Below are 25809 nucleotides of genomic sequence, written 5' to 3' on the forward strand. Positions count from 1 at the left end.
ATAAAAAGGCCACTGAATTGCCACACCAACTCCAGTGTCATCCGTGTGACATGAACAATTATGTCAATAATAGCGGACAGGAGATACGTGTCCCACGGGACTAAGCTCCCTGGAGGTCCCTGGCAGAGTGCCCGTGTTATGCCTCCTTCTCGAAGGAGACGTGCTTCACAGATCATGAGCTCCCTGGGCTATGGGTTCTGTATAACAGCTTTTCTGATAATGTTCTAATTAATCTATAAAACACAGCCAAAATTAATGAATGCTTGGGTTGTGAACTATGGAGGAAAAAGTAAGCTGGACATGGAACTTATTTAGATATAGCAGAATTCCTGAAAGACCTCAAGCCTCAAGTTTCTAGATAATAGAAAGTATAATATTTCAGGCACTTCTAGGGAATGAACACTCACCCACTAGGAATCCTTTAGGAATCCCAAGTAAAGTGATTTATGGCAGAAAACATAGCCCTTTTTTGAGGAAGTTAAGCATGGAAAACTTAAGGACTACAACAGAACCCCTTCCCCTTACAGGTGTAAAAGTACAAGAGTCCATATTCCATCAGGTAAAAAGGTTTTATATTAGAAGAGATATATGGTAAAGAGCAGAAGAAAGACTTAGGGAGGATCTGCAGCATCCAAATTGGCTAAGTGGGTCATGAGAACCAGAAAAGTAAAAATGAATAATAAACTAGTGAGCGGCTGAGATAAAGATGAAGGACACAGCTGCAAGAAGCCTACACAATTCTAGGAACTGTACTAAGTTTAAAAAACACAGACTGCTCTTTGGATCATAAAGTTCTTGTGAGTGAAGGGATATGTCTAGTGCCAATTAATAATTATATGCTTACTGTTTTTAAAGATGATGTAATTGAATTATTGCCAAGCTCTTGTTGTTCCCTGTATGACTTGATAGTTTTCTTTTCTGTATATAAACTACTGACTTGCAGAAGTAAAATTGCAGCAGATTCAAACCACTTTTGAGTGAGTTGTCTGTCTGTCTGTCAGTCGCCGAATCCTTGCCTTCCTAACTACCCAAGCACTGATTCTCCTACAGTCGTGGTACTCCCGGTGGGCCAGTCCGTGGCACTGAACATCATCATGTCATGAGATCTACAGGAGGTCCAGATGTGAGTTTGGTTCATCATCACTCCTTCCTTTCACTCTCTGGTCAATTGCTCATGAATATCAGTGAAGAAGAGAATACAACTGTGATGGCTATTCCTGGTTGTCAGTGTGACTACATCTACAGTTAACTAACACCCAGAAAATAGAGGGCACATCTGTGGGCCATTTCTACTTCATTTGAAGTAGGAAGATCTATTTCTAGTCTGTATCTTTGAGGTAGGAAGTCACACCTTTAATTCAGATCTTTAATCGAGATGTAATCTGGACCATGCTTTCTGCTGGAAGCCTATAGAAAGACCTGGAAGAAGGAAGTTTTTCCTCTTTCTCTGCTTCTTCTACCTTCTTAGTACATCCATTTCTTCACTGGCATTAGACCTTACTTTTTGAGATTACAGCATAGACTTCAGACAGCTGAGATATCCAGACTTGTAGACTGAGCAACTACTGGATTCTTTGACTTTCTATTCATAGCCAGCCATTGTTGGATTAGCCACAGTACAGCTTGTAAGTAATTATAACAAATCTCTTTTCAATATGTGGAGAGATTCATTTTATCACTTCTGTTGTGCTACAGAGCCCTGACTAACACACGTGTATGTAGAGAGGACATTCTACAACAGTTTGTGTCTCATAAGAGTCTCATCTCACTTACAAATTCCCAATGGCCACCTTCCCTTAACCTTAGCCTTCTCTAGGCACTTGTTTACTTCAAGGGACTCAATCCTCCTCCTCCACATCATCCTGACTAATTTCTTGGAATGCTTTATTTCTCCTATTATTGGGTATGGGTATTAGAACGGGGTTGGGGCCCATTTTTAAGTTTCATAGTGGTTATAATCAGCAGATCTGCATAGAGAGGATGATTGGACCACGGGCCTGAGTGCAGGTGTCTGACATGGTCTGCAGTTGGCTGCACTGGGGGGAGGTCTTTTGCTCCACCCCTTGGCTTTCCTTTAAATACCCTAGGGCAGAGACATTCAGCTCCTCTCCAGGCTATCCTGAATTTTCTGTTTCTCCCACCTCTCAACTTCTAAGTAATATTTACTAATGTTCCTACTGAAGAGTATTCTGGGGAAATATGGCGTAATGAGTAGCCTCCCCATAGGATGGGAAGGGCCAACTATTGTCAGTGTTTATAAATGAGCTTTCAACTCCTCATGGGCGAAGTAGTGAAAAGATTCTAATGAAGCAGAAAGAAATCTATAGCTTTGGAAGGAGAATGCTTCCCCTGTGTCACAGCAGAGATTCCTGGAAAGAAACATCAGCTTCTACTCAGTTCATGAAGAATTAGCAAGGAAGCAAAGGCTGTGCCCATGACATCAGCACTCTCTTCTCTGGAATTCTACTGTATCCTGGAGAGCTCTTGGAAATCCCTGTGATGTAACTAGTGTTGTAGCAACACCATGTGAGCTTAGGACATTATTTCAGTGCTGTAAGGTTCACCTACAGAGATGTGGTCAAGACTGAGGCGTCTAGTTGAGAGAGAGAATACACAGCAAGGAGAGACAAGAGTGAGAAAGAAAGAAGCAGGTCCTAGGTCTCACTGGAAAACATGGAGAAATCTCTGGACCTGGGGAAGACACAGTGAGTTAAGGAGGGGCTGGGCAGCTTTCTGGATGTGATGGGCTTGAGCCTTCCAAAGTTAGGGCTCAATAGCTGGGTACTTGTGTAAAGGAATAGTACTATCCTTCTCTGGGTTCCTTAGGAGCAGACCCAGATCAAGGATCCATGATGGTTAGTTTGGCAGATTCAGGAATTGACAAGGCTTTACCTGCTTTGCTGTGTACCATCTGCTTTCACTCTGAGTGGGGAGGAGGCACAGAGAAAGTAATGAGATTTCTGTACCATAACTGTGATCCCTCACCCACACACTGGTGTAGATGTAACCAACCGTCTTATTAAAATAAGAAACACAGAACCAATGAAAAAGAGAAAGCCGAGAGGTCAGAGCTCAGAGCTAAAATTTTACCTCCTGCAGTGCTCCTACCTCTCCAAAAGTGAGCTACTTTCTGTATGTTTGTCTTTAAATAGTCTTTATGTTCTGCCTTCTCATTGGTTGTAAACCCAAAACATGACTGCCTTGTCACTGCCTGTAAGTACAGCCCTCCAGGTCTTAAAGGCGTATGTCTCCAATGCTGGCTGTATCCCTGAACACACAGAGATCTACCTAGCTCTTCTACCAAGTGCTGGGATTAAACGCATGCGCTGCCGCCGCCACCACCACCATGCCCTTGCTATGGCTCTAATAGCTCTGACCCCTGGGCAACTTTATTTATTAACATACAATTAAAATCACATTTCAGTACAAATAAAATGTCACCATATTTCCCCTTTTCTATTTTAATAAAAAGAAAAAAGGCAAAATGTTATAACTCACAAAAGAAAAACTATTTACAAAAGTACAATAACTATATACAATATATACAAGTAACAAATACCTAGCGATGTCTAGTTCATTTGTATTTGACAAATCAGAGAAAATAATTCCCTTATCTATCCTATTTTGGTAAGTCCAAAATGTATCTAATTCACTTTCTATCCTAATTAATCTTCAACTATAACTAACTAACTTTCAACTCTCTCAGAGACCCAAGAAGGAAATAATATTAGCTAACAAAAATAAAAACAGGAAGTGCATGCAAGCAACTGCAAAAAAATTTGTGAGTTGACAGAAACAGCTAGCTGCCTGGACAGTCATCTGAAGTTTCTCCACAGTGTTGGGGCATCATCTTCAGCCTACAGGCTTAGAGTATCTGGCAGACTCATTTGTGAAGTAGGATGTACACAAGGTCAACAGTTCAACCTCACATTGGGTGAGAGCAGTCCATGTACCAGAAACACCTGAATTCCACTAGTGTCATGTCATGATTCAGGATTTTAAATTCTGGAAATTGTTGACGGTTTTTTAATTCAGCTGTCCATTCTTCTTGGCTGTGTATATATGGCTTAATTTCAGCATCCCCTTCTTCTCCACATCCCTCTATTAAATGCCAGTCTACTATTGAGAGGCGTGAGCATTCAGCTGCTGTTCCATTGCACAACAGAAGCCATCGGCCCACTGCCGGTTCAGCTGCCTTCGAAGAAAAGGACACTGTACCTTTTCTGGATTGCGAAGGCCACTTCAGGGATGGGGCCATATTGTCCTGGCCTCAGAAGATGCCTTTTGATAAAGCCATAACCACACTTGTTTTGGCAACAATCAGTAGTCCTTTGTTTCTTGTCCTGTCCATCCATTTTGTCCTGTTGATTCGAGGATACTTTGTTTTCCAGTGGCTAACTTTTGCCACAATGAAATTTAACTTCATATGCAGTTTCTTCAATGCCCATATTTTCTCTGAAGTAGATTGGTACTGCCAGGAGCCGACATGTCTCAAAAAAGAAAAATGTCTAAGTTATTAAAACATTTTAAATGGCATATTCTGTAGATCTCTGAAGGGTTTGAAGATGACCTGTCTAAAATATATCTGCTCAATTTTTAAAACACATCTAATATGACTACAAGTTTTATTGTAATGTCTAACTACTAACTTTCATTTCTTTATATCCTAATAGTTGGTAATAATAACATTCAAGGATCAGAAAATTACATTACATTGTTAAATGAATGGTATAAATACAATTAGAAATATACATACAGCATTTTCTAACAATATCTATTTCAAATTTGTATACAATATAAAACAATCCAATCCAATGTAAAGTATTTTAAACTAGTAATTGTCTTTTTCTTTTCTTTCTTTTTTTAAACAAGAACTTTAATCTAATCTCCTTTATTTAGCCTTTTTCCTAACCCTTGACAACAACTTGTAACAGACCCCCTAAACAATGAAAATTATCCCAGAACCAAAACCCATTAAAAAGACCAAAATACCACCCACCCCACACCACCTCTTTGAGAATGTGGGCTTCGTATTCTTAATATTGCTTCCTGCTGGGTATGGGCAAAGTTATCATTATCCTGAAAGAAAAATTTTAGGTTAATTGTCAAATTCTAGGAAAGGTAACTATATCCTTCATTATCCAGTCTGTGTATAATGCCAAAGTTCAGGGTTTATCTCAAGTCCTTATTCAAGTAGTCTTTGAGACTGGATCATCTCAGCTAGTCATCTCAAAATTGCTATGAGCACCTTGTAGTTCAAAGCTGATATGTAGATGATGTTTGTCAGCTTAATGATATTATTATTATCCACGTGGAATTGTTGTTGTTGTGGGGCCCCATCTTCTTTCTGGAGACTTCAGTTGATATTAGGCCTGGCCGTGATTTCCTGCAGAAAACTGATAAGAGACTCAAACACAAAGACATATATATATATATATATATATATATATATATATATATATATATATATATATATACATATATATATATATATGCAGCTAATTGAAGCCTCTTTTCTAGAATTAGTTAGTACTCTATATGACCATTCATATCTTAACAAAGTTTAAAATGTATATATGTCTACTTATATATTAATCTTGTAAATTTTGATATAAAATGTATACTTTAAGAAAAGTTTAAAGAATCAGAATAGAATCAAAGAGTTGAGATTAGTAATAGAATAGTCCCTTAATTAATTTGGCTTTTGTCCTGTCCCACAGCAGATGATGGCTCTTTTATTCTGGCATGATACAGGGAGTTTGCAATTTCCTTTTAACAACATGCTTGAGTTTAAAGAAGGAGAGAGCCATTCTCCAACTCCAAAGTCAGCTTTAAATTTTAATTGAACTGGGACTATTAGAAGACCAATAGTGTTAAATCTTTAGAGAAAAGCAGAAACAAACATTTAGGAAGACATAAAATTTTTTAGATAATATATACCCATACACCGTTTCACTCTGTTTCCTAGGATAGATGATTTGCCCTTTTTCTCCAGTTGTCTCATTTGTCTTGTGTTCTTAGATTCCTTAACCTTCATTCTCCTAAAAGACAAAAACAAAAATCTTTCTCCAAGACTAATTTGGGGGATGTTCCTTTTTGGCAAGTTAATATCTGATTAAATGAAAAGGCATGTGTTACTGGTACAATTTAGTTTCAATTGGATGTTCATGCTGGTTGATGAACTATCACCTCCTTTAATTAAGAGGTTTCTCTTGTTGAAATCGAACCTTTATCAATTTTGATGGTACCCACAGCTTATCTTCTCCTGTAGAAACAAAAGCAAAACCTCGTCCCCAATGTAATACATACCCTGGTTTCCATTCTGAGGTCAGCACATCCTTAAAGTATATAGGCTGATTTAATTCTGTAGTTTTTTCTATTACCCAATGTCTCTCTGCAGCTGTTGTTCCTTTCTCATTGGCATTCAGAACATTCAAAGTTAGAAGAGCATTATGCAGTCTATTTCTGGGGTTTTTTGTTACCCCTTTCTGTTTATTTAGCATATCCTTTAGAGTTCTGTTTGATCTTTCTATAACTTCTTGACCTGTAGGATTATGTGGTATACCTGTAATATGCTTTATATTGTAATAAGCAAAACACTGTTTCATTTTAACAGAGACATATGATGGAGCATTGTCAGTTTTGATTTGTGCAGGTATACTCATGATGGCCATAACTTCTAGCAAATGAGTGATTACAGAATCAGCTTTTTCAGAACACAAAGCAGTTGCCCATTGATATCCTGAATAAGTATCGATGGTGTGGTGTACATATTTTAATTTTCCAAATTCTGCAAAGTGAAACACGTCCATCTTCCAGATTTCATTCCTCTGAGTATCCTTTGGATTACATCCTGCTGGTAATGGCGTTTGCTTTCGGAAGGAACAAGTAGGACATTTCTTTACTATTTCTTTGTCTTGTTGCCAGGTTATGGAAAAATCCATATATATATATATATATATATATATATATATATATATATATATATATATTTTACAATACCATTCAGTTCTACATATCAGCCATGGGTTCCCCTATTCTCTCCCCTTCCACACCCTCCCCTTATCCCCATTCTACCCCCCATTCCGACCTCCTCCAGGGCAAATCCTCCCCCGACGACTGCAATCAACCTGGTAGACTCAGTCCAGGCAGGTCCAGTCCCTTCCTCCCAGACTGAGCCAAGTGTCCCTGCATAATCTCCAGGTATCAAACAGCCAACTGATGCAATGAGCACAGGACTTGGTCCCACTGCCTAGTTGCCTCCCAAACTGATCAAGCCAATCAACTGTCTCTCCTATTCAGAGGGCCTGATCCAATGGGGGCCCCTCAGCCTTTGGTTCATAGTTCATGTGTTTCCATTCATTTGGCTATTTTTTTTCAATAATTGAGTAGAACCGAAATTTATTATAAGCCACAGACATCCTAGGGACCTCCATCCTATATATATACATATATACCATCTATGGTTCTATGGGTTGTGGTCTGATTGTTCTTTATTTTATATCTGGAATCCACCTATGAGTGAGTACATACCATGACTGTCTTTCTGGGTTTCGGTTACCTCACTCAAGATGATTTTTTTATAGTTCCATCCATTTGCCTGCAAATTTCATGCTTTCATTGTTTTTCTCTGCTGAGTAGTACTCCATTGTGCATATGTACCACATTCTTTCCATCCATTCTTCTGTTGATGGGCATCTAGGTTGTTTCCAGGTTCTGGCTATTACAAATAGTGCTGCTATGAACATAGCTGAGCATGTATCTTTATGGTATGAATCAGCATTCCTTGGGTATATGCCCAAGAGTGGGATGGCTGGGTCTTGAGGTAGTTCGATTCCTAATTTTCTGTTAGGAAATTTTTTATGTATCACTTCCAATGGCTGTTGTACAAAATATTGGTACAGAGTTGGGCTATTCAACATTCCCTGTGGGAGCACCCTCCATTGAAATCTTTTAACCAGTTGAGAATTATTATAAGTAGGCACTGTGAAAGCAAATCTTTCTCTGTATTTTTCTTGTAAGGCTATTGAAAAGAAACAGTCTTTTAAATCAATAACTATGACAGGCCATCATTTTGGTAACAGAGTAGGCATAGGCATTCCAGATTGTAGAGAGTCCATTGGCTGAATTACTTTGTTAATTGCTCTAAGGTCTGTTACCATTCTCCATTTACCAGATTTCTTTTTAATAACAAATACAGGAGAATTCCAAGGACTGGTTGATTCTTCAATATGCTGAGCATTTAACTGTTCTTCTACCAGCTTTTCTAAAGCCTGGAGTTTCTCTCTTGTTAAAGGCCATTGCTGGACCCATACAGGCTTGTCTGTTAACCATTTTAAAGGTAGATCTGTTGGTGTCTTTGGAAGATCATCAGTTGTTGTGCCCTGTTCTTGTATAATATGGATGGCTGGTGACCACTCAAAATAATGCCCTCTAATATTTCTCTCAGAAACATGTGCTAGTTTATGATTTGTTTCTGAGATTGGAGGGATGTTAATCTGAGTATTCCATTGTTGCAACAAGTCTCAAACCCACAGGTTCATAGCTATGTTAGCCACATATGGTTTTAATTTTCTTCTCTGTCCTTCTGGACCTATACATTCCAGCCATCTTGCACTCTGTTTCACCTGAGATAATGTCCCAATTCCTAGCAGTTGAACATTTACCCCCTGAAGAGGCCAAGTTGAATGCCAAAATTCTGGTGCAATTATGGTAATGTCCGCACCTGTGTCTACCAGACCACACAACAAAACACCATTTATTTTTATCGTTAATTTTGGTCTCTGTTCATTAATAGAAGTTTGCCAAAAAATTTTCTTTATGTTTTCTCCTGAATTTTCTATTCTCTCTGTTTCTTCATCCTGACCAGCATGATTTATTCCAATAGGCATTTGGTTATTTAATTGCTCTGAACAGGGGTTTCCTCTATGACTGCAGGAAAGGTTTGAACTGGATTTGCTATGGGGGCCTGCATGAGGCCCCTCTGGAGATTCCTGAAAACTGAGGCAAAGGATTACCCTGTTTGTCCTCTGTTGATCTACATTTGTTGGTCCAGTGTTTTCCCTTACCACACCTTCTGCATACTCCAGAAGGAAGGGGCATTCTGTTGCCATTGTTCCTTGAAGAAACATTGTCTCTAGGAATGACCTGTTTACAGTCCCTGTTCAAATGTCCTTGCTTTCCACATCCAAAACATCTAACATTCCTCAAATCTTTTGAAATTGTTTCTCCTACCCACATATCATCATGCTCATGAGCCTCAACATTAACTGTGTCTCTAATCCAATTGTCTAAAGGTGCAGATCTTGCCTTTAACGGCCTGATAATTCTTTTGCATGCTGCATTTGCATTCTCAAAGATCAAAGATTCAATTAATATCTTACTAGCTTCTGAATCTGAGACCATTCTCTTTACTGTTAAAGCCAGTCTTTGTAAAAAATCTGTGAAAGATTCTTTTGGGCCTTGTATAACCTTTGTAACTGACTCAGTTTTTTTTCCTGATTCCTCAACTCTGTCCCATGCAAGGGACACAAGGCTGCCATTCGACATAAAATTAGGGTTTGAACATCATATAAACATTGTGTTTGTACTGAAGCACATTGGCCTCCTCCAATAAGCTGATCCTGGCAAACTTGTATTCCTTTATCCCTCCATTGTTTTTCTATGTTTTTAGCTTCATCCTTGAACCAAGTTAGAAATTGAAGCCTCTGGCTGGGTTCAAGAACAGCTTGTGCCAGCTCCTGCCAGTCCTGTGGTACAATCTTATTATATGTTGACCAAGAGTTTAACATTTGCTTTACATATGGGGAATGCATGCCATAAGATACTATTGCCTCCTTAGACCTCTTTAAATCCAACATTTCAATTGGAGCCCAAATATTTTGTGTAGTCATTTAATCAGGCAACTGTTGTAAGGTTACAGGATAAATTAAGTGTGATTGTGTGAAAACAGGCGTTCTTTATGTAACCTTATGATCCAAACTTGAAACAACTTCACTGTTAATTTATTCTGTCTGAATTTTTACAGGTTTAACAAGTTTTTCTAAAGCTGTCACCCTGGCACTTAAATCGACTATCTTTTTAAATAGCAAAATGAGGATAAGCGTAGTGATAAACTGCATAATTCCAACAATACTAATCTTCTCATATAGTTGTTCCACTGTCAGACAGCCTAAAATTTCAAAAAAAAAAAAACCAATTTTCTTCCAATGTACACATAAAACGAATTTTTTTAAATGTGGAAAAAATTTTTCTTTTAAATAGTTTCCTTTAAAATATCTGAGCTTGGCAGTGGTGGTGCATGCCTTTAATCCCAGCACTCGGGAGGCAGAGCCAGGTGGATCTCTGTGAGCTCAAGGCCAGCCTGGACTACCAAGTGAGTTCCAGGAAAGGCACAAAGCTACACAGAGAAACCCTGTCTCAAAATACCAAAATAAATAAATAAATAAATAAATAAATAAATAAAATATCAGATATGTTGTGACTTACCAAATATGTGTAGAACAGTAGAAATCGGAGCGAATTTCAAAACAGCCACCTAGTGTCCTAGATGTGAATCCAGAGAGAGAGAGAGAGAGAGAGAGAGAGAGAGAGAGAGAGAGAGAGAGAGAGAAGAGAGAGAGAGAGAGAAGAGAGAGAGAGAGAGAGAGAGAAAGAGAGACAGAGACAGAGAGAGAGAGAGAGAGAGAGAGAGAGAGAGAGAGAGAGAGAGAGAGAGCATAAAGCATAGTGGCCTAAAGCTTAAATCCAGCCACGTGTTCCCTCTTGCCCCGAGTCAAAGCTTGGCTCTGGCTTCCTTAAGCTCCCACCATGTGCATTGGCTTTACAGGCAGGGGCCCTGTTTAGAAGGGCAGACCTGAGTTGTTTCTTACACCGGCTTTAAGCAAGCAGCTCACAGTTAGTACGGCCTGAAACCAAGCAGAACTGGGCCGGGGCTAGGGATCCGGCCACTCAGACTAGGGAGCCGGCCCCAAGCGGTTTTTAATGGATTCCTGACAAGTTGAGCACCAGATATATTTTCTATCTGTTTCTCCCACCTCTAAATTTCTAAGTAATATTTACTAATGTTCCTACTGAAGAGTATTCTGGGGAAATATGGGGTAATGAGTAGCCGCCCCATAGGATGGGAAGGGCCAACTATTATCAGTGTTTATAAATGAGCTTCCAACTCCTCATGGGTGAAGTAGTGAAAAGATTCTAATGAAGCAGAGAGAAATGTCTAGCTTTGGAAGGAAGAGGAGCTGAATGGCTTCCCCTGTGTCACAGCAGAGATTCCTGGAAAGAAACATCAGCTTCTACTCAGTTCATGAAGAATTAGCAAGGAAGCAAAGGCTGTGCCCCATGACATCAGCACTCTCTTCTCTGGAATTCTACTGTATCCTTGAGAGCTCTTGGAATCCCCTGTGATGTCACTAGTGTTGTAGCAACACCACGTGAGCTTAGGACATTATTTCAGTGCTGTAAGGTTCACCTATAGAGATGTGGTCAAGACTGAGGCGTCTAGTTGAGAGAGAGAATACACAGCATGGAGAGACTAGAGCAAGGAAGAAAGAAGCAGGCCCTAGCTCTCACTGGAAAACGTGGAGAAATCTCTGGACCTGGGGAAGACGCAGTGAGTTCAGGAGGGGCTGGGCAGCTTTCTGGTTGTGATGGTGTTGAGCCTTCCTTAGCTAGGGCTCAAGAACTGGGAACTTGTGGAAAGGAATAGGCCTATCCTGCTCTGGGTTTCTAAGGAGTAGACCCAGATCAAGGATCCATGATGGTTAGTTTGGCAGATTCAGGAATTGACAAGGCTTTACCTGCTTTGCTGTGTACCATCTGCTTTCACTCTGAGTGGGGAGGAGGCACAGAGAAAATAATGAGATTTCTGTACCGTAACTGTGTTCCCTCCCCCACACACTGGTGTCCTTTAGTTGTGTGCCAGTAATAATAAATATGAAGGGTGCACTGGCAAAGTCTGAGTTTCTCATACTTTACATCACAGCCACTAGCAGGGCAGGATCCACCAAGTGCTGCTGTCTTCAAATGACCCCTGTGGTTTCTGAGTTACCAACTGCTGATGGCACATAGGTCTGCAGTTCAGCCTGAGAGCTGTTAGATTCTGTGAACCTGGAGTGAGACTGTCCCCTTCCTGCCAGCTCTGGGTATCTTGGACTGTCAGTGAGGAGGGCTTTGTGAATCTGATGACCATGTTCTGCCCCTGCATGGCTTCCGCATTAACATGAGAGTCTGAAACAAAGAGCAAGTGAGGTGGGCATCCATATACTACCTGAGTGTGACAGTAGCAATTTTCTCCTGGTTATTCAAAGAACTTGGCTGAGGACTCCGAAGCTACAGAGCTTTCACTGTAGCTGTGAATAAGCTTTAGAAGGATGTCCCCTGGGTCACATTGTCTAGGGACAGAGAGGAAACCTGCCGACTTTTGAGACATCCACCTCCCTATAGAGAGATGGGAGAACTGACATCCACAGAGGGGGAGACTCAAGTCTTGACTTTGAGGAATTGCTAGGACAAAGACTCAACTGTCGGTTACTTCCTGATCATCCTTCAGTGGGTCAGATTTGACTGAGATTAGGTAATGCCTAGGGCAGTACTGTGCTTTGACTTCTAGACTAGGGAATTACTGAGATACTTAACTTTGTCTAACTTGGTTGTCAGGGTGACATAATATCTGAATGGACATAGTTTACCTCACATCACTCATGTGTTCTTGGGTCCACCAAGTACCTTCCTGAGACACAGTCCAGTCTTCCGAAGAATTTGCCATCCATGCTGAATATGGTGCTAGCTCCTCATTTCAGTGCTGCCAGGAAATTGGCAAGTGTTTTGTGCGGCTCTGCAAAGGTCTAGAGTATAGGACCCCTCATATGTATCCTGTATCCGTTGCCCGCACTTGTCATGCTCCCATGAGTATTCTTTAAGCTGGCTGTGCCCCTCTCCTTCCCAAGGGCATGGGCATCTTCAGAGGTGACTCCAGATAAAGAAATTAGTCTCTGTGTAGCACTAGGTGAAGCAACATAGCAGTGACACACTATATATTGTCCCCATGACTGTGACACATTTGTCCTTTCATATCTGTGTCTGGCCTCTCACTAGCCATTCATCTTTCCTGACACTTGAGTGCAGGAATGGACCATCACTCTTCCTAGGAGTGTTTGCTCTTGTATCTCAGGGATCACCTGCAGAGTCCCAGTTCTTACCACCCAGCCTGACATGTCACTAATTGATTACACATTTGCTAATATCGTGTTGGCTTGAATTTATTGTGCTGATGATTCAGGAAATATTTCTCATTAACTACGGGACATTTGTGACAGGACACCCACAAACTCCTACCATAAGCAAATATTGTAAACAGCCTCGTGAATCCTGCACAGTGTTCTTGTTGACATCAGGGGATCAACCTTTCCTTCTCACCATTCTGACTTAATTCCCTAGCAACATTTTTTCTCATGTTATTGATTACAGATATCAAGAAGGGCCCAGTCATTGCCTGAGATGTATTTTGAAGTGAGTCTTCAACTTCCCATACATGAAGTAGTGAAAATATTCTGATGAAACAGAAAGAGATCTCTGGCTTTGTAAGGAGGAGGTGATGAAGGTCTTCCCTTGTGTTTCTGAGAAGGCTACTGGGAAGGGCCACATGGCTTTTGATGAACTGCAGAAGAGCTAGTTAGTGGATAAGTGAGGACTGCTGGGAGTGACCCTAATCATCCCTTCCATGGAGATTCTATTCTATCATGGAGAGTGCTTGGTGTTCTCTGTGATGTCACCAGTGTTGTGGCAGCACCAATGACTGTGGGTTAGTCCTTCAGTTCCCATGGACATGTTGGCAAGACTGAGCAGGCTGCTTGGGAGAGAGAATGGAGAATATGGAGAGACCAGATAGAGGCAGAAGGAAGCTCACCTTTGATCTCAGTGTAAAACCTGGAGAAATAAATGGTTCTGGGAAAGGCACAGTGAGTCCACAGCAGGGGACAAGACACTTCCTGGAGGAGGTAAACTTGAGCTGAGATTTGTAGTAGTGGAGCTCAGCAGCTGGGAGTTTCTGGGTAGTAATGGGCCAGTCCAGCTTGTCTGGCTTTCTAAAGAGCAGACCCAGAGTCAAGAGTTTCTAAAGGTTAGTTTAGGAGAGCCATGATTTGTCCAGGTTGCAGATGCTTGTGTGGGAATTCCTTCAATTCCTTCTGACTGAGAAAGAGGATTGGAAGAAATAGATGGACCACTGAGCTGTCCCTCTCTGGGTAGGGCTTTGCTGAACTTCATCCTGTGGATTACTTCAGTTTCTATGGAAATCTGATGCCAATAGGAAGGGTGGGAAACCACCTTGACCACAAAGCACATCTGCAGATGTTTTGCTCCCTGACACATGTGATCAGGACTTGATGCTGCTAAGCTCTAGGGACAACAGGCCTTGCTTGTATCACTTCATATGGTAGCTGACACTGTCCTCTAATTCTCCTTGGCTGGGCTTGCTTATGCCTTCCAGGGCCAGGGTACTGCATTAGGGAGGGAGGCACATAATTATCCACAGTGGTTGAGGACAGAGACAGAGCTCAGTGGGCAGAGTTTGAGCATAGGTTTCCCGCTATTTGGAAGGTTCCCTGGGTCCCTAGCATTCACTCCCTTAGGCTTCTTCTTGGGACTGAGCATGGTCTCTCCTGGCCCTTGCCATTCAAGAATACAAGTTAATTTGTCTTTATCTACCTGCAGGGACTACTGGAGAGGCACCATCCCAACTCTCCACCTTTACAGAACAGGAGCAGGAGTAAGACATGAAAAAAATTGAAAAACTCACCATTTGCTTACATGACATGGAATGTGAGAGAAACGAGCTTCGTGGTATCCTAGCCAATTATACTTGCAAGGATTTGAACAACAGGTAGTCATTATGCACAGTTCTCTGCTGACCTTCTTGAAACCACAGTATCAATCCCAGGTTTCCTGAGGAACAGGAGGCTGAAATTCCAGGGTGTCCTGCTGCCTAAACTAGTTTTCATGAGTTCCTTTGAGATGCAGACTTGGAACCCGGGTAGGAATGAGATAGGGACACAGGCTGTTCTGCTTCCTCCAAATGAAAAGCAGAATGTGTGGCCTCAATTGCACTCTTGGGATAGAGATGGTAGTGTGTGAACCCTCAACATGTACTTCAAGAGACCTTGACAGGTGTTAGCTTGTGGGAGATGTTAGGTGTTGTGAGTTTGTGGAGAGTCTTTGTACTTGACCAGCACATGATTGTGTATGAAAGCTCATGAAAGCAGCTGGAGGGCCCTGGTTTATTCATTCAACTAAGGTTATGGCCAGAAGCTCCCCTCTGGTCTTCTTATACTCTGTGGCAATGCCACATTACAACATCTTGGGCATCCTGATTTCATGTGGTGTGTGTGTGTGTGCGTGTGTGTGTGTGTGTGTGTGTGTGTGTGTGTGTGTGTGTGTGTTGCACAATTCTTAGAGCATTGGGGCTGTGAAAGGGTCTGAGGATATAACATGGGTCCAGGTGATGGCACTGGTGAAGCAAGGGAACCTCACATTGAGCATCACACCTCTTGGTCACAGTGCTACCCTTTTTAAAACATAAGGATCACTGTGCAGTTTATAAAACCATCCTGAAATTGGGGCTACTCCCTGGAAATACTAATTGTTTGCTCTGGGTGGTTGGGTAGCTATTGGCACCCAGGAATGAGAATCCCTGTTCCAGAGATAGGAGAAATGTTACCATAGGTTTCTTGTGTTTCCAGATATGTGGCACAGATTCCTGGCAACTTCTTAGAGCACTTACCTATAGCTCCATTCCCACTCTGGGTGCTCATGAACTGGATCCCTCACCTTAAACCTTCTGGCTGTTATGTTCTGAGCATAAGATAGAATGTTCAATAAGCACCAGGAAATCTCAATGTTTAAATACCAGGCTATGGCATCTACTGTACTGGAGTAGTCTATGACACAGCCTTATGTATGTAATCCTTGTTGCCTGTGTTCATGGGGTTCTTTTTTCCTGGGGCCATGCCATACCACAGGCTAAACTTTGAAACAGAGATGCTTGAAATGGAACACAAGCAGGTGATGTCGGCTCTCCAGAACATGCCCAGGGAAATTAGTGAAACCTTGGACAAGTGCAAGGGGCTGATGGAGGAGACTGAATACTTTAGGTAAGTGCCCAATCGCTTGGGAGGGACTGATTCTGCCCTTCTTTGTCCTTGACTCAAAGTGAGGGCTCTGGTTCTAGCCTGTGTGCCTCTGAGCCAATAGCCTTCCTTGTGGCCCTTCAATTTTTGCCTTGTAGACTCAATTTTGCTAAGTGTGAAGATACACTGAGTCCCTCCTATTATTGTCCTGCCCAACTCAGGTGACCTAAGACAGAAAAATGGTTTGTACCATGAAGAACCAACCTGGGCGCTGGAAGGGTCTTCACAGATCTGGTTTGCCTGAGATCTGTAGAGAAAAGTTATTCCTGTTGGAACTTCTGCCCTCTTTCAGAGTGTGTTTTGCCTCTACCTGCTGATGCTTTCCCAATATCAGGAATAGTTAAGCACAGGTGTGGACTGCACCCTGTTCTCAGAGAGACAAGATCCCTTTTGGTACCTGGATTTTCAGAAGTAGTTTGAATTTGTCTGCAATTTGGCTGTTCTCTGGATTTGGCCTGCATTTGAGTGATGCTGGCTGGTCTACTGAGAGCTCCATTCTTGTTCTGTTGACCTCAGACTTTTCATGGTTGGAGGTACTAGGAGGTAGGATGGCAAATGGAGGCTCACTGTAGCTCACCATGTTTTGGTGATTGTTTAGTTACCTCAATGGCCAGATCCTACCAGAGTGTAATCAGCTAAGGAACAATGTCTGTCTGTTGAGACATCAGAACATACTCCTGTGGAAGGAGCAGATTGAAGAACATGAGACCTGTGAGAAGTTGAAGAAGCTCTTAAAGGAGGCCCATGAGAAGATGTGTGACCCCTGTGCTGAGCAGCAGCAGGTAGGCTGAGGCAGTAGGGGCAGACTGCCCAACTGTCCAACCATAAAATAAAAACACCCATGTAAGCACCCACCCACCCATCCAGAATCCATTTCTGTGATCATTCACAAGTCTTCCTGTAGAGTTAGCCTCTTGCTAGATACTAGCTGGTTGGAAAGCAAACCCTCCTGGTCTGCTGGAATTGCAGTACATTCAGAGAGATGGGTCTGTGAGATACCACACACCTACATGTCATTATATTAGAATCTGTTATGCAGGGAGCTACTTGTAGAATACCACAGAGCTCTCATTGATTAGGTCAGTGGCCTGTGGCTCATTTGCATTCTGGGGTCCTGTGAGATCATAAGTAGGAAGCAGCTTGCAAGGACTAGAGCCCTAGACAATGCCAAGTGAATGTTTTTCATTGTCAATTTTTGGAGTGGCAAATGGACTTGTCCTTTCTTCCTGCATTCCATTTTGTTCTCTTTCTTTAGCTTAATTCTTGGGTCATACTCTCAGAAGCTGAGTATCAGCTTGTCAGCCCTGTTTTCTGTGAGTGGTGCTGGGCAGTTCTCCCATCCAGGAGTTTTCAGTCTGAAGCTGACTGAATGACCATCGATGTGGGAGGACTTTGACAGCTTGAGGTTTGGGGTGACAGGTTTAAAGCTTGAAGAGAACATTTTCTCCAATCACCTCAACATAGTTTGACTAAGCTGTGTGCTCTCCTCTAGGCATTTTTAGTCCCCAGCACATGGATAGCTCTGTTGTAGGCCTCTGTGGAAACATCTGCTATGCATAATCTAAATTCATCTGTTCACTCAATATGATGTCCTCCTCTTTTTTCTGCTTGCTTTTGATTCCTCTTGTCTGTGTGTGATCCTTACACGTATATTTAAAGGTGTATATACACGGGCGTGTTCAGAGACTACATAATGAAACCCCATGTTGTCATCTGTTGCTTACTCTCTTGTTCCCTTGAACCAAGGTCATTCACTGAACGTAAAATTATCTGTTTGGGCTATTTGGGCTGGCCAGGACTCTGGTTCTCCTGTTCTTCAATGGGGCCTTCTGTCTTGTTTTGTCTCATCTAATTGTCACAAGTTTCAATTGCTCAGAAAGAAAAAGGAGGGAGTAGTTTCTCTTGTGTTTATACACTTTTATTGCTTTGGTATACATGTGTTCTTTAATAAATCACAAAATCAAACAATACCCCTATTTTAAAAATAAAAACTAGACTTCTTCCTTTTCACTACACAGAGCTAACACAAAGGAAATGTCTTGTTTGTCTCATTGGCTTGACAACACAGAATCCAACAGTGCATCTCCTTGCTGACATTGTTTTACTGACTATATCATGTGCATGGCTGTGTCTCAGCACAGATTCCCTCTCATAGTTGTGCAGAGTGCTGTGTTCCTGAAAAGCACTGTGGGTGATGTTACTGGCCTCTTTCTGACTGACAGACATTGGGTCTGAATTCATCATATGCACTGTCATCTGTTCAAAACCTCTTGGGTGTTGACCATGGGTCACTCTCTTTCACTTGAGCTATCCAGGTCTTCTCAGAGGAGCTAGGGTAAGTGTAGTGAAGAGACTATGATGAATTAACTAACAACCTGTGGAATATGTACGTTTGGGGATATATAAAGTTCATGGAAGGAAAAGTAAGTGCAGGCCATGGTAGCAGAGACTGACTGAGTCTAAGATCCTTGTACACAGCAGAGAAGACCCATGACGTCCCCGTTCAGCAGAAAAGGTGCTGCAAACAGCAGTCCTCTCGTGGCCATCTAAGGTTCTGGAAGTGTGTGTGTGTGTGTGTGTGTGTGTGTGTGTGTGTGCGCGTGCGCGCATGTGCGCGCTCATTTCTGTCCATCTGTGTGGGTGAGCCTCTCTCTGTGTGTGAATGCTGACTATTATTTGGACATTAGTGTTCCTTTGTTTTCTGTTTATGACCTCCTGTTGGTGAGTGGGTGTTTGTGTGCCCATATTTCCTGTATGTGTGGGGTAAATGCTTGTGTGTGTGTTGGGATTATGGGTGCTTAAAGTACTAGTGTGTGTGAATGTGTAAACTCATGTGTGTGTTTTTCTCTGAAATTACTCGTTATATTTTTAATGATGATGGAGACCAACTAACTTTATTGAGAAAGTACTGTGCCTATCTCTCATGCCCACTGTGTTCATTTCTCAGCCAACAAAAGTTAATTTTGTTCTCAATAGTATTCCTGGTGTTTGCTCCTTGTATTAGAATTGGCAGGGGAATTGAACATGATAGTGCATTACAGTGGGCTTGTATGGGTGCATAAATGTACTTGTTTGTGTCCTTGACTTTATGTGTGTGCATGAGAGTGAGAACTCTCCACTGAGAACACAATCTTCTAATGAACAGGAGCAAGAAAGCATGGATGAAAAACTGAAGGGCCTGCTGAATCAGAAGGAGCTGGTCACCCAGCAAAGGGACTTGGCAGAAAAGCTGCAACATCACTTCAGTGTTTATGAGATCAGGTAGGAGCCTTAACATGGAGTAGTTAGAACCATAGAGGTCACCTGTACCTGCAACTCTGTCCTTTTTGGGAATCTCCTCATCTGGATGGCTCTCATCCACGAGCAGGGAAATACCACCTCAGGGTATTTGGCTGGCCCAGTTAACAAGAACTTCTCCAGGAAACACTATGCCTGAGCCTTATATTCTGAGGAGTGTTTACCCCTTATTCCCTTCGGAGATATCTGGTATCTTCTCAGTGTCCCCTGTGTCTCCCCACAAATCTTCCTATGGTAGTCCTCAACATAGCAGAAGCAGGGTTAGTTTTGAAGGACAGTTTGTGCTCTTGTTATGTTATTTTCCTTCCAGAACATCACGTTTAAGGAGAAGTTCCTACTTTTGGGTAGATCTGAATGCAGCACACTCCTGCTGATTATAAACTCTCTGCAGTGTGCATCTGTCTCCTGAGAAAAGATTTTTCTGGACATAAGATTATTTAGGGGTTGAGGTGTTGAACTCAGGCAGGTCTCTGTGCTGTAGGAATAATCAGAACCTTCACTGCTTTTATTTTGTAGGCTCTCTAGAGGGACTACATTCAGTTGCCCAGGTTGCTCATTCACCTGGTATCTAATCAGGGCCATGTACATCTGCCCTGAACTGTCACTCAGACCTTGATACACTGTTATGTTTTTCTCAAAATAATGGATCTGGACAACTGGAGAAATGTGTGGATTTTCTTGTCCAGCACTGTGTCGTTCTCAGTTTGTCTTCTAGCAGATTTTAAAAGACAGAATAAAATTCAGGTTAAGGTGCACTCTGACACTACTCTTCTAGGAAATCAAGGAATCACCTGAGCTGAAAGGTCATGCTGGGCTGTCCAGATGACTAGAGCTGGTTCAGTCTCAACAGCTGACACAGCAGGTCCCCACCAGGCCTGTTCCCTAACTGCCTTCCTCCTCTAGGTCAGAAAATCTCCAGCATGACCTGGAACATGTCACAGCCCAGGATAAGAGCCTCCTGCAAACAGAGCTGCTGGAGCAGGAGTAGGCAGTATCACAGGCGAGTGAGCCACCACTGCATTCCAACCCGTGCAACCATGGCATTCATGGGGACTGGGGGCTCTTGACATTGGCTTCCAGTGTGAATAGGCCCTGATTTTGTCTAGCCTGTGGCCCAGCCAGGATGCCTCTGGGACTGATTGCCTTTCCTATGGTGATATTTTATTTATACTGAAATGTTATTTTAATTTTATGTTTAATAAATAAAGTTGCCCTGGGGTCAGAGCTATTAGAGCCATAGCAAGAGCGTGGTGGTTAGAAGAGCTAGGTAGATTTCTGTGTGTTCAGGGATACAGCCAGTATTGGAGACATACGCCTTTAAGACCTGGAGGGCGGTACTTACAGGCAGTGATGAGGCAGTCATGTGGTTGGGTTTACAACCAATGAGAAGGCAGAACAGAAAGAATATTTAAACACGGACAAAGAGGAAGTAGCTCTCTCTCGGGGAAGCTAGGAGCACTGCAGGAGGTAAGATTTTATCTCTGAGCTCTGACCTCTCAGCTTTCTCTTTTACCTTGGCTCTGTGTTTCTTATTTTAATAAGACGATTGGTTACATCTACATCTGGCGCCCAACGTGACAAGAATCCATTAAAAACTGCTTGGGGCCGGCTCCCTAGCCGGAGCAGCCGGCTCCCTAGCCCCGGCCCAGGTCTGCTTGGGCTCAGGCTGGACTGTGAGCTGCTTGCTTAAAGCCAGTGCTACAAACAGCTCAGGCCTGCCCTGCTAAACAGGGCCCCTGCCTGTAAAGCCAAGCCTTGACTCGGCTCAAGAGGGAACAAGTGGCTGGCTTTAAGCTTTAGCCGGCTACCCCTTTGCTTTCACTTTCACTTTCACTTTCACTTTCGCTTTCGCTTTCGCTTTCGCTTTTGCTTTCTCTCTTGCTTTCTCTCTGTCTCTCTGTTTCTCTCTGTCTCTCTCTCTCTCTCTCTCTCTCTCTCTCTCTCTCTCTCTCTCTCTCTGGATTTACACCTAGGACTCTAGGTGGCTGTTTTGAAATTCGCTCGGATTTCTACTGTTCTACGCAGATTTGGTAAGTCATAAAGGAAACTATTTAAAAGACAAATTTTTTCCACATTTAAAAAAATGGGTTTCCTGTGTACATTGGAAGAAAATTGGGTTTTGTTTGAAATTTTAGGCAGTCTGACAATGGAACAACTATATGAAAAGATTAGTATTATGGGAATTATGCAGTTTATCACCATGCTTATTCTCATTTTACTATTTAAAAAGATAGTCGATTTAAGTGCCAGGATAACAGCTTTAGAAAAACCTGTTAATTTTAACAGTGAAGTTGGTTCAAGTTTGGATCATAAGGTTACAGAAAGAAAGCCTGTTTTCACACAGTCACCCTTAATTTATCCTGTAACCGTACAGCAGATGCCTGATCAAATGGCTACACAAAATATCTGGGCTCCAATTGAACTGATGGATTTTAAAAGGTTTAAGGAGGCAATAGTATCTTATGGCATGCATTCCCCATATGTAAAGCAAATGTTAAACTCTTGGTCAACATATAATAGGATTATACCACAGGACTGGCGGGACCTTGCACAAGCTGTTCTGGAACCCAGCCAGAGAATTCAATTTCTAACGTGGTTTAAGGATGGAGCTAGAAACGTAGAAAAACAATGGACGGATAAAGGAATACAAGTTTGTCAGGATCAGCTTATTGGAGAAGGCCAATATGCTTCAATACAAACACAATGTTTATATGATGTTCAAACCGCAATTTTATGTCGAATGGCAGCCTTGAATGCATGGGACAGAGTTGAGGAACCAGGAAAAAAACCTGAGTCATTCACAAAGGTGATGCAAGGCCCAAAAGAATCTTTCACAGATTTTTTAGAAAGACTGGCTTCAGCAGTAAACAGAATGGTCTCAGGATCAGAAGCTAGTAAGGCAATAATTGAAGCTTTGGCATTTGAGAATGCGAATGCAGCATGCAAAAGAATAATCAGGCCGTTAAGGGCAAGATCTGCACCTTTGGAAGATTGGATTAGAGAAACAATGTTGAGGCTGATGAGCATGATGATACATGGGTAGGAGAAGTAATTTCAAAAGGTTTGAGGAGTGTTAGATGTTTTGGGTGTGGAAAGCAAGGACATTTTAAAAGGGACTGTAAACAGGTCATTCCTAGAAGCAATGTTTCTTCAAGGAACAATGGCAACAGAATGCCCCTTCCTTCTGGAGTATGCAGAAGGTGTGGCAAGGGAAAACACTGGACCAATGAATGTAGATCAACAAAGGACAAACAGGGTAATCCTTTGCCTCAGTTTTCGGGAAACTCCTGGAGGGGCCTCATGCAGGCCCCCATAGCAAAACCAGTTCAAACCTTTCCTGCAGCTGTAGAGGAAATCCCTGCTCTGAGCGATTAAATAACCAAATGACTATTGGAATAAATCATGCTGGTCAGGATGATGAAAAAGAGAGAATAGAAAATTCAGGAGAAAACATAAAGAAAATTTTTTGGCAAACTTCTATTAATGAACAGAGACCAAAATTAATGATAAAAATAAATGGTGTTTTGTTGTCTGGTCTGGTAGACACAGGTGCGGACATTACCATAATTGCACCAGAATTTTGGCATCCAGCTTGGCCTCTTCAGGAAGTAAACGTTCAACTGTTAGGAATTGGGACATTATCTGGAGTGAAACAGAGTGCAAGATGGCTCGAATGTATAGGTCCAGAAGGACAGAGAGGAAAATTAAAACCATATGTTGCTAACATAGCTATGAACCTGTGGGGTCGAGACTTGTTGCAACAATGGAATACTCAGATTAAAATCCCTCCAATCTCAGAAACAAATCATAAACTAGCACATGTTGCTGAGAGAAATATTAGAAGGCATTATTTTGAGTGGTCACCAGCCATCCATATTATACAAGAACAGGGCACAACAACTGATAATCCTCCAAAAATACCAACAGCTCTACCTTTAAAATGGTTAACAGACAAACCTGTATGGGTTCAGCAATGGTCTTTAACAACAGAGAAACTCCAGGCTTTAGAAGAGCTGGTAGAAGAACAGTTAAATGCTCAGCATATTGAACAGTCAACCAGCCCTTGGAATTCTCCTGTATTTGTTATTAAAAAGAAATCTGGTAAATGGAGAATGGTAACAGACCTTAGAGCAATTTACAAAATAATTCAGCCAATGGGCTCTCTACAATCTGGAATTCCTTTGCCTACTCTGTTACCAAAAGGATGGCCTCTCATAGTTATTGATTTAAAAGACTGTTTCTTTTCAATACCCTTACAAGAAAAAGACAAAGAAAGATTTGCTTTCACAGTGCTTACTTATAATAATTCTCAACCGGTTAAAAGATTTCAATGGAGGGTCCTCCCACAGGGAATGTTAAATAGCCCAACTCTGTGTCAATATTTTGTACAACAGCCATTGGAAGTGATACGTAAAAAATTTCCTAAATCTATAATTTATCATTATATGGATGATATTTTACTAGCTGACTCAAATGCAGATACTTTAGAAAGAATGTTTGAAGAAGTAAAGAAAATTTTGCCTTGCTGGGGATTACAAATTGCTCCTGAAAAAATACAAAGAGGAGATTCTATTAATTATTTAGGATATAAAATAGAGCTACAAAAAATTAGACCCCAAAAGGTGCAAATTAGGAGAGATAGACTACAGACTCTTAATGACTTTCAAAGATTATTTGGAGATATTTCTCATCTACGAACTATTGTTGGGGTAAAAAATGATGAACTGACTAATTTGTTCAAAACCTTAGAAGGTGACAAGGACTTAAATAGTCCAAGAGAATTATCACCTGAAGCTGAGAAAGAATTGGCCTTGGTAGAAAAGAAAGTACATGAAGGGCACGTGGATCGTATTGATCCAAAGCTGGATTGCATTTTGGTTATTTTACCTTCTAGGCATTCCCCTACTGGAATATTAATGCAGAGGGAAGATATTGTATTGGAATGGATATTTTTACCAAATAAACCAAATAAAAAATTAAAAACTTATGGGGAAAAAATCTCTGACTTGATTTGGAAAGGAAAATTGAGACTTCGTCAATTAGCAGGAATAGACCCAGCAGAAATTGTCGTACCTTTAACTAAGGAGGACATTGAAAAATTATGGACAGAAAGTGAACCTTGGCAAAGAGCTTGCAGTAATTTTTTGGGAGAAATTAACAGCAAATATCCCAAAAGCAACAGAATTGATTTTATAAAGAGAGCTGATTGGATCTTGCCTCGAATTGTACGGCAAAAACCCATATCTGGAGTTTGTACAATTATACAGATGCCAACAAACAAGGAAAGGCAGGTTACAAATCAGAAAATTTAAGTAAAGTGGTACAAAGTCCTTATAATTCAGTGCAGAAATCAGAATTGTATGCTATTCTGTTGGTATTAATGGATTTTTCAGAACCTCTCAACATAGTAACTGACTCTCAGTATGCTGAAAGAGTGGTATTACATATTGAGACTGCAGAATTTATCCCTGATGCTTCAGAATTAACTTCACTATTTATTCAATTACAAGATACAATCAGGAAAAGGAGTCATCCTTTATATATAACTCACATCCGATCTCATACTGGTTTGCCAGGCCCTTTAGCACAAGGCAATGATGAGATTGATAAATTATTGGTAGGAAATGTGCGGGAGGCCTCAGAATTTCATAAAAAACATCATGTCAATAGTAAAGGTTTAAAAAAAGATTTTTCCATAACCTGGCAACAAGCCAAAGAAATAGTAAAGAAATGTCCTACTTGTTCCTTCTATAATCAAACGCCATTACCAGCAGGATGTAACCCAAAGGGTACTCAGAGGAATGAAATCTGGCAGATGGATGTGTTTCACTTTGCAGAATTTGGAAAATTGAAATATGTACACCACACCATTGATACTTATTCAGGATTTCAATGGGCAACTGCTTTGAGTTCTGAAAAAGCTGATTCTGTAATCACTCATTTGCTAGAAGTTATGGCCATCATGGGTATACCTGCACAAATCAAAACTGACAATGCTCCATCATATGTCTCTGTTAAAATGAAACAGTTTTTTGATTATTACAAAATAAAACATATTACAGGTATACCACATAATCCTACAGGTCAAGCAGTTATAGAAAGATCAAACAGAACTCTAAAGGATATGCTAAATAAAAAGAAAGGAGTAACAAAAATCCCCAGAAATAGACTGCATAATGCTCTATTAACTTTGAATTTTCTGAATGCCAATGAGAAAGGAACAACAGCTGCAGAGAGACATTGGGTAATAGAAAAAACTACAGAATTAAATCAGCCTATATACTTTAAGGATGTGCTGACCTCAGAATGGAAGCCAGGGTATGTATTA

At 41.3% G+C, this 25809-nt stretch overlaps 1 protein-coding gene across 2 annotated transcripts; it reads left to right on the forward strand.

The window, feature by feature from the left end:
- Nucleotides 1-2495: 2495 nt before the first annotated feature.
- Nucleotides 2496-25624, forward strand: LOC143267335 (disks large homolog 5-like). 2 transcript variants are annotated; one of them, XM_076544784.1, is made up of 6 exons: nucleotides 2496-2705; nucleotides 14713-14881; nucleotides 16017-16148; nucleotides 16783-16966; nucleotides 19330-19445; nucleotides 20385-25624. In XM_076544784.1, exons 2-6 carry the CDS (start codon nucleotides 14775-14777, stop codon nucleotides 20467-20469), a joined length of 624 nt encoding a protein of 207 aa, XP_076400899.1. In that variant the 5' UTR covers nucleotides 2496-2705; nucleotides 14713-14774; the 3' UTR covers nucleotides 20470-25624. The 2 variants fall into 2 exon arrangements, with proteins under 2 accessions (XP_076400899.1, XP_076400900.1); XM_076544785.1 differs by lacking the exon at nucleotides 2496-2705 and adding an exon at nucleotides 11514-11611.
- Nucleotides 25625-25809: the final 185 nt, after the last annotated feature.

This window comes from Peromyscus maniculatus, chromosome 9, assembly GCF_049852395.1.
Source record: "Peromyscus maniculatus bairdii isolate BWxNUB_F1_BW_parent chromosome 9, HU_Pman_BW_mat_3.1, whole genome shotgun sequence".
Taxonomy (NCBI): domain Eukaryota; kingdom Metazoa; phylum Chordata; class Mammalia; order Rodentia; family Cricetidae; genus Peromyscus; species Peromyscus maniculatus.